Genomic DNA, 8,671 nt, shown 5'->3' with positions numbered 1-8,671 from the left:
GTAGGTTAAGGGCAGAATTATAGACTAAAATAGTTACCCTTCCCCTTGGAGAGGATTAAAGAGGAGCAACGCCCTCTAATGTATCATAGCTTTCTAATTACATTGTCTTTTTGGTATATAATTTAGTATATAAATTGAAAACTGTGTTTGAGAAAGCTTATTTTTAATAGCGAGATCCTTTATAAATTATAGTAAGTTACTCACTGAAAAAAGCACTGCTCGAAAAATTATGCCTGAGAAAGCTAGGCTAAATAAGCCTAAACAAACACATATGATTTAAGTCCTCTTCTTTAAATGCCTCTGTTTCTTTAAGAACTGACATGACTGGATTGTAGGCAACTGGTTAAGAAGATGGTACTGCAACCGGGTCATTGAAATTTTGAAATGGCCAAATTCAAAATGACAGAAAACCAATTTCTTATGCTTGACTGCTCATAATTCATTTAAAATCTTTTAAAGAAGATATGATAACCCATGAATTAAGCTGAAAATCACATCTGTAAGAGACATATTTACAACTCATTTTCATATCATATTACATTCAAGCGCTAGGTATGGCACATTCTTTTTGTTCACATTGGCAACCCCACCCCCTAGAAAGACGAAGAAAAGAAGCCCCCCTTTCCCAGCTAGCAAATCTGCAAAATGGAATCACCTTCCGATACCAGTCATAACTTGAAATTGAAATTCACTTGAATGATATAGCGCATTCTAATCTGATCGACATTGTAAACTATGTATTCGTTGTATAATAAATCACCCTGCAAGAAGCATTTTAATTTTAGAAGACATACACTAAGCTATGTACCCTCATAATTAAGTGCCCTGCACAAATATTGAACAAAAGGTAAAACAATCCCAACCAAAAAAAAAGGAGGAACAAAACACACAACAGTTTCTAAATTTTACTGCCAAAATTTTCTAACTCATGATGCATTATACCTTATGGTCCATATGTTTAGCTCTTCCGAGGGGAACAACAACACCATCCTCAAGTGTTTGAGCTTCTGAGAGATCTGGTGCAGTACCTCCAACACCTTTTGTACTGCAACAAAACATCAGATTTTAATCCACATCGACTTTAAAAGTCTTCAATATGATAAATAGTCTTGACATTACTGGTAATTCCATGCAATAACATGAGCGCATTTTCATACTTCAACCATTGAATTTGGCAATTCCACTTTTTCAAAGCAAGGCAGATGGAATGATTCAGGTGTCAATAAAAATAATTAAAAAAAAAAAAGAAAAAAGAAAAAAAAAAGACAAACCTACCTTAGCTTCCCCTCTGGCAACTTATCAGCATCATATTTTGCACTTAGAAGCTCAGCCATGTCACCCAGAGCTACCTGAAAAGTAAATGGTTAAAGTCTTATAACAGCAGTTATCAAGGAGGAGTGGAGGACTGCACAAATTTTATGGGTCTAAAAGAAAATAAGAAAAAATAGCGTTACTTCCAGAAGACTAATCTGGGTAGAATAGACCAACTCAGCCAGAAATAAGATACATTCGAGTGGGAACACATACAGATTACTGATATATAAGTCCAAACTCCTGTTAGAATGTTGGGCTTCAATGTAGAACAGAAAAAGGGTAAATATTCATATAGTTGTCCAGCAAGACCCATCTGTTCGTGAGTGGTAATCTAGTGCATACATCTTACCATTAATGAAATGTAAGACATTTTTGTATACAGTCAGTGATATGAATGTGTTCCACCCCAAAAGAATGTCTTTTCATATAACAATAATGTTTTTACAGAATAAAGAACAACCTCACACAAAAGCAGCACACCAGCCTTGGAACCATGAGAAGCATAGCAATAATTTGCACTTTTGGAGAACATGTCAGCAAAGTAAACACCCTTCCCAAACATGTAACCTGTTACAGGTGCTTCAGGTGGAGCTATGCGCAAACCTGATAGAATACAAGTTAGGCTTAAATATTTTTAAGTTATTGATGGAAATTTTCAGATCACATGATGTGAAAACACACACACACACACATTTATTAGTACTTATGAATCTTGAGAGGAAAATAATGACCTTGGGATAAAATGCCAGTCCAATTTGTCAGCCGAGAACCATGCCATAAGAGCATTCTATTCTTCACACTGTTAAACTGCTTGCAGGAGTAATAGGCAGTTAAATTAGGACTTAAAACCTAACGAATTACTTATATATCAGAACCTAATGAAACAAATAAAAAATTGCTAAAAAAAATCTGCAATGATAGAAATATTTTGTAATAAAGGTCATTTATGTTCACAGAAAATGCCTCGTCACCTTTTTGAAGCGTTCAGATTCACCCTCTCTTGATACCCTGAATATTTGAACAATGTCCACAGTGTAATTTGAGTGTGTTTTTGCATGAGTGTTCTGCATATATTTTGCAACCTGAAAAGATGAGGAAACAAAAACTATGTATCAGATCTACATACCAAAGTGCCCAGCTAATAAACCAACTCATGGAGTCATAAGCTATATTTTGCATGTATTATAGTTTGGGGTCGGGGGCATTCTTTTTACTGTCCTTTGGTGTGTGTGTGTGTGTGTAAATAAGTATTACTGTTAAAACTTCTGAGGCTATTACCATAGAGAATTCCTCAGAATTAACTTCAAGAGGTGACAGTTCAGAATGAAGCCGTTGGTAATGAGAATACAAGGGGTCGCCCTACAATGATGGCAGAGGTGTAAATAAGTAGATTACAGTAGTGATAAATAAAAATATAAGCTAACTCACCATGATTAAGTAGGACCATTTACTCTGATGTCTTAAATGGAATGATAAAATAAGTCGGACCATGTGCTCTTTGCATATATTACAATGGCTTCTTATAAACATGCAAATATGACTTTCAGAAACTTTCTAGACACAGCCAGTCAATAATTAAAAAGAAGACAAGTGAATAAGTAATACCTCTGTTCCAGTGTCATCTTTCAACAGCTTTGTTGCAACCTCAATTTCAGACAGGGCCTCAACCTTCAATTAGATGCAAGAAGTTGATCAGATCAGTGTTTCTCATAATCAATAGCAACTGAATAAATTTCCAAATACAACCAAAATCTCACTGATAGGCCACAGCAGGGGGTTACATAAAAGGATACTATAGCATCTAATATCCCTGGAAATAAAATAATATAATACCAAAGTTGTCAAGAAAATAATTAAATCCCAAAGAGGGTCCTACGCCCGCCCTCCACAACCGAAACAAGAAGAAATGAAGTTAACTGTGACAATATGGATATATTGAATTAAAGAAAAAAAGGGATTACCATTTCCAACTTGTGTTTCAACTTCTGAGGAGAGTCAATTACAAATTCACCTGCCATCATTTACTCTTACATATTAAAATAGATGCCATTTTTGAGAGAAAATAGACAACCCAAACTATTATATCCCTAGTTTATTAAGTGTACAGTGGAGAAAAAAGAGAGGACTTACGCATTTTCTTAAATCCAAAGTCATGGGGAATAACAGTGTAGAATTCTCTACAAGAAACCATCGATTAAAATTGGAATCTCAAACTTCTTGAAGCTAGAATGCATGATTCAAAATCAAAACAACGTAAAAAGAAAAGTAGTGTGCTTTATAAACAAACGTCAGATGTGCTGTTTAAAATGCAAAGCTAATTTAGTCAAGCACTTGAAAAATACAGTGTAACAGCTCTCTAGCAAAGAAGGAAAAATCTTACCCACTTAATTGCTCAAGTTTTCTCCTATCAGATTGGCCAATCACATCAGCAATCCTCTTCAGGACATCATAACCCTAGACATTGTCAAAGAAAATTAGTTCATGGAGTGTTCTCAGAAAACAGTGGTACAAGAAATAAGACAAAAGGTATTGCGACATAAAACTACAGCACACAAAAGTGTAGGCAGAGGAACTATGCACAACCCATTCAAAAGCCTGGAAGCACAGACACAAAAACAGACACGGGCATGAGTACGGGTACGGCGTGAGCAATTTCTGAAAAATTATAACATGAAATGGCCAGTACAACACCGGTATGACATGGATCAGACACGGATACAACACAGGTACGACACCCTAAATGAAGTGTCCGTGCTTCCTAGTTTAAAAGTTTAGTTGATTTTAGGATAATTAATCATTGAAAATTCCTATCGAAATTTCTTCATGATATCCTTCTTAGTGTGAATCCCTCTAAGTATTCCCTAAAAGTAGCTAATCAATAAAATAGAGATTTTTCTCAAATACACATAACTAATAGTATATTCTGTTATAATTTTATCTCCAAATCAAATATAAGCAAAAGGAAACTTGCATCTAAAAAAGACTTACCTTCATAATTGTTGATTTGCTCAGCTTTCCAAGTGGCAGCTTATTAGCATTGTATCCTAAATGATTATGTACAAATCAAATCTTTGTAAAAATAATTAAAGAGAAACAATTACCATATCAATGAAATATATTTTGGTAATAGCATATCAATAAAATATTACAACTCAAAGGAAAGCATCCATCAAAACACACTTTATTTTTTAAATGAACTAAACAATTATTTGTCATGCTTTAGCATTTTTATGATCATCTGCATGATATCCTCTATAAAGTAAATGATTGATCAACTAACCAATTTCCATCATTTGCTGCTTCATCATGCTGACATTGCAGATAAGAGAGATAAATTTTGCAACACGTGCCTCAAGTTGTGTTTCCCGAGGTTGAATTCCTAAAGCAGAGTCAGGCTTTTCTTTGACCTGATAATCATTATTAAGAATTCAGTAGCAAAGAAAATATACTATGGTTCTCTCTTCTTTCTATTTTTGGTCAAACAGAAATATGGGATATGGAACAGGGATGATACATCCTTATACCTCCCACTCTAGAAAGCAGAAAGATAAAACTTCACTAAAAATGTCTTGTAGCAACCTAATGATGTTCAAAAATACATCTATCTGGAAGGTGCTTAAAAATCCCCACCCCCACAACACCTTGTGTAAATGAGACACCCATCATCACTGGTGCACAGTAAAGCCAAAAATAAAATTTGTTCCATACATGAGAAGTGAGAACAGAAATCAATAAAGTTGCCTTTCTTTTGCTTCCTTTTTTATTGCACAAGGGAGAGGGGCTGGAGTTTTCTTGTTAAATAAAAATGACATCTACTTCAAGCATTCAGCACTTTAAGGAAAAATATAAATTTAGAATCAGGAGTACTCACATCTGATTCTTTTTCCTGCTCACCATAATCCATTTCCAACCAAGTATAACTCTTTGGGTGGCAAATGAACTCTTTTCGAGTGGACCAGTGGTTCTTGGTCTTGGCAAAGAATTTCTGTTCAAACTCCTGGATTGCACTGTCACGTGATGTATAAGGACCAAATAACTTGTCTTGACCCTTTATACCTACTCTCCCCCACCTATTGTAAACCATGAATGCGCTGCCATCATCAGATTCTGCAAGTAATTTTGAAATAATATCAGTAAGAATTCAGGATACTAGATTACTAGTGCAACAAAGTAAACAAACTAAGCTTGAGTGCATTACCAAACTAGATTATATGCTCAAGCTTAGTTCATTTTCTTGTCAAGAAAGTTCATGCTTCTTCACAAGCTACTTGCTTCTTCACATGCTAATAATTAATAACTAAATTTAGTTGAAACTATTTTATTTGGGTTAATTAGATAGAATGATAAGTTGCTTTGGCACAAAATAGGAAAGGGTCTCGTTACAATTACAAATACACCCTCCTCTATTTATCCATGGATCCTTTACTCATAATGATTTTCATTTATAAAACTACAAAAATTAAATTTACCAACCTCGTAATGTTAAAAAGTATACTTACTTTGATTACAAATGGACTTTCTAAATTATCAATAAATTTCAAATAATAAGTTCCACTTCAAGGGGATCTAGGTATATGAAGTGTGGGTTTGGATACCGCTTATTTTGTTGAAAACTGAAAACAATAAAAAAAAATTTTCGATTACTGTTCACTTTTAAAATTACTGTTCATTTGCCTATTTGCACTATGAACAGTGCAAGAGGTGCTGAGCTGGAAAAAAAAAAAAAAAAAAAACCGTAAATGCAGCAAACGCAGACGTGATCCACACGGAGCCGAAGTCTAGTGTGGTGAACTGACATTTTATGTCTCATGAATTTATTTACAAACTTAAAAAAAATTCAATCTTATGTCTATATAAGTATATTTCAAATATTTATACATATAAACATATAAAATTATATATACTTTAATTGAGCATTGTACAAACAAGCTTGTTTACAAGTACATTATTACGTATGAGCTCGGCTTTTTAATAATCAAGCCTAAATTTAGGCTTTAGCTTAGCTCTTTTACTAAATAAACAAGCTAAAACCAGATAAATTGGACCTCAAATTAAAAAAAAAAAACAACCGGCATTGTTATCATAAGAAGCTTCACAGTTCACAAATTGAATTCAAATCTTTACTCAAGCCTATAACTGTTTCTGGTTGGTTGCATAGACCATGTCACACCAATTTATCAGTGCAAAAACATGTCCAGTTTTGGAGAAGAGAAGTTGGTATAGTGCATAATCAATAAATTTGAGAAACAACCAGGGATTGAATCAACTAGAACTATAAATTTTTTTTCATTCAAACATCACTATTGACACAACTTCCTACTCAACATACTTTCATGATTCGAAATGAATTAACCAAAAAATATTAGAGTAAATAAAATTTGCAGGGAATCAAGAGCTAACCAAGAGCTTGAATCACGTAAAATTTATTATTATTATCCCCAACATTTGTCTGGTTCAACATGGCATCGTATATTTCATCACCCTACATCATAAAAAGCAACATTCAGTCCAAATTCAGAAAACCAAATACCAATCAGAACACTAAAAAAAATATTGATATTGATTACGTTCTAGTGAACAAAATCTCTACTCATTCACTACATTGTGCTACAATAACTATAGGACTTGCCAGCTGCAAAACATGGTAATGGGCCTTTATGTCATCTGGAAGCCATTGATCCAGCACTGCCGCACCCTTTTTGGTTGCTGTTACAATCTTCTCCTCCTTGCTTTCACGTTCTTCTTCATCAGCTGGCACCATCAAATTTATATATTAAATAAACTCCCCAACTCAATCAGAACCAAACCGTAAAAAATAAAAAAGGTCCACTTCTTTGTTGTGAAAACAACTCAAAAGAAATGCAATGCAAAAACTGTTAGCTTCACATTCTCTTAGGCTCCATAACAATAAATTATCAATTGTCCCAATAGCTTAAGCTATTAGAACACTCCACCTCACGTGGGGCCTAGACTCCCCCTAAATGGGAGGTAGAGTAGAGACAAGGTTTAAACTTAGGACCATTGCTCTAATATTATTATAAATTATTGATTGGCCCAAAAGCTTAAGCTATCATGATATGATAAATCCTCAAAGAAGCTAAATCAAAACAAAACTTTTTGAATTCCATATACGAACTATGTTATACTACATATACGACAGTAACCAGTCGGTATTGAACTCGCAAACCCAGTTGCCTAGTTCCTCATTTCCTACATTTTCTCAGCAACCAAACACAGCACAAAGAAAGAAAGAAAAAAAGAGTAGATACCTTGAGGACAGTCCTGTAAATCGTGGTTTGAATCTTTAGAGAGTCTTTCTATGAGTTCTTTTTTAGACCCAGTTGCGGAAATGCCACGAAGAGCAGCTTGTTGACGCAATTGCTGAATGCCCATTTCTCTAAACTTCTCAACGGCCATGATTTTCTGCTGGGACCCAATTGAATCCCCATTTTCCGAGTCTCTATCTCTCTTCTTATTGGCTGACAAACCATCGTCTGCACCCGCTGATTGCTTGTTTTCTTTGCGTAGCGCTGCTCCGAGTCTTCGAACCTGTCAAAGAAAACATTCAGTTGAGACTTACAAAAGAGAGAGAGTTTTGTAAATGTGAGAGAGTGAGAGAGAGACAGAGAGACAGAGAGGGCTGGACCAGAGTGGGTTTGGTTCCGGTGGTACTGAGTCCGCGTTGGCCGAGTTGGGTTCGGAGTTCTTCTACTTTGAGCTGTTGTATTGCCATGAATTCGCACAGAGACGCAGAGCTGTATGCGTTTGAACTTTGGAGTTAGAAGTTGAAAAGCTTCGCTGAGGTGAGGGACATATAAACGAGGCTGTAACAACCTTAAACGTCGTCGCTTCAGCAAGAAGAGTGCACAGCACGATAGACTCAGCGCGGGCTTTGGACTTTTTGTTTTGAATGGCCCAAGTTGCCAAATGACATCCCAACAACTTTTAGAAGGGACATGATATATAGTAACCAAGTTGTTTAAATAATAATTTTTGTTATTTAAATAATATAACATGTATTTTCACAACATATATTTTTATCAAAGGACTTTCATCAATCAATTTACTTTGCATTTAGTCAAGGAATTCCGCCACTCAGCTTCATCCAATGATTTATATCTATTTAAAGAATCTTATCATTTTGGGTTCGTCAAAATGATTTACATCCATTTAAGAAATTTTATCATTTTGGGTTCGTCAAAATGATTTACATCCATTTAACGAATCTTATCATTTTGTGACTTACATCCAATTAAGGAATTTCATCACTTTGTGACTTACATGTAGTTAAGGAATTTTATCACTATAATTTGAATGAACGAGCTCATAGTGGGCATTGATTAATATGTTTATTGAT

The 8,671-nt window shown here is 34.8% G+C and overlaps 1 protein-coding gene across 2 annotated transcripts; it reads right to left on the bottom strand.

Moving 5' to 3' along the window:
- Window positions 1-438: 438 nt before the first annotated feature.
- Window positions 439-8,121, bottom strand: LOC115969988 (poly [ADP-ribose] polymerase 2). 2 transcript variants are annotated; one of them, XM_031089630.1, is made up of 18 exons: window positions 7,961-8,121; window positions 7,584-7,863; window positions 6,944-7,065; window positions 6,715-6,796; window positions 5,186-5,421; window positions 4,595-4,721; window positions 4,303-4,358; window positions 3,695-3,768; window positions 3,445-3,491; window positions 3,276-3,325; window positions 2,920-2,982; window positions 2,593-2,673; window positions 2,286-2,396; window positions 2,046-2,121; window positions 1,775-1,917; window positions 1,276-1,349; window positions 943-1,045; window positions 439-761 (listed from the first exon to the last, which is right to left on the bottom strand). In XM_031089630.1, the coding sequence occupies exons 1-18, from the start codon at window positions 8,045-8,047 to the stop codon at window positions 669-671; spliced, it is 1,905 nt and encodes a 634-aa protein (XP_030945490.1). In that variant the 5' UTR covers window positions 8,048-8,121; the 3' UTR covers window positions 439-668. The 2 variants fall into 2 exon arrangements, with proteins under 2 accessions (XP_030945490.1, XP_030945491.1); XM_031089631.1 differs by having other exon boundaries at window positions 439-638.
- Window positions 8,122-8,671: the final 550 nt, after the last annotated feature.

Source organism: Quercus lobata, chromosome 12 (genome assembly GCF_001633185.2).
Source record: "Quercus lobata isolate SW786 chromosome 12, ValleyOak3.0 Primary Assembly, whole genome shotgun sequence".
In the NCBI taxonomy this organism is placed as follows: domain Eukaryota; kingdom Viridiplantae; phylum Streptophyta; class Magnoliopsida; order Fagales; family Fagaceae; genus Quercus; species Quercus lobata.
This window is presented reverse-complemented; position numbering and strand designations above follow the sequence as displayed.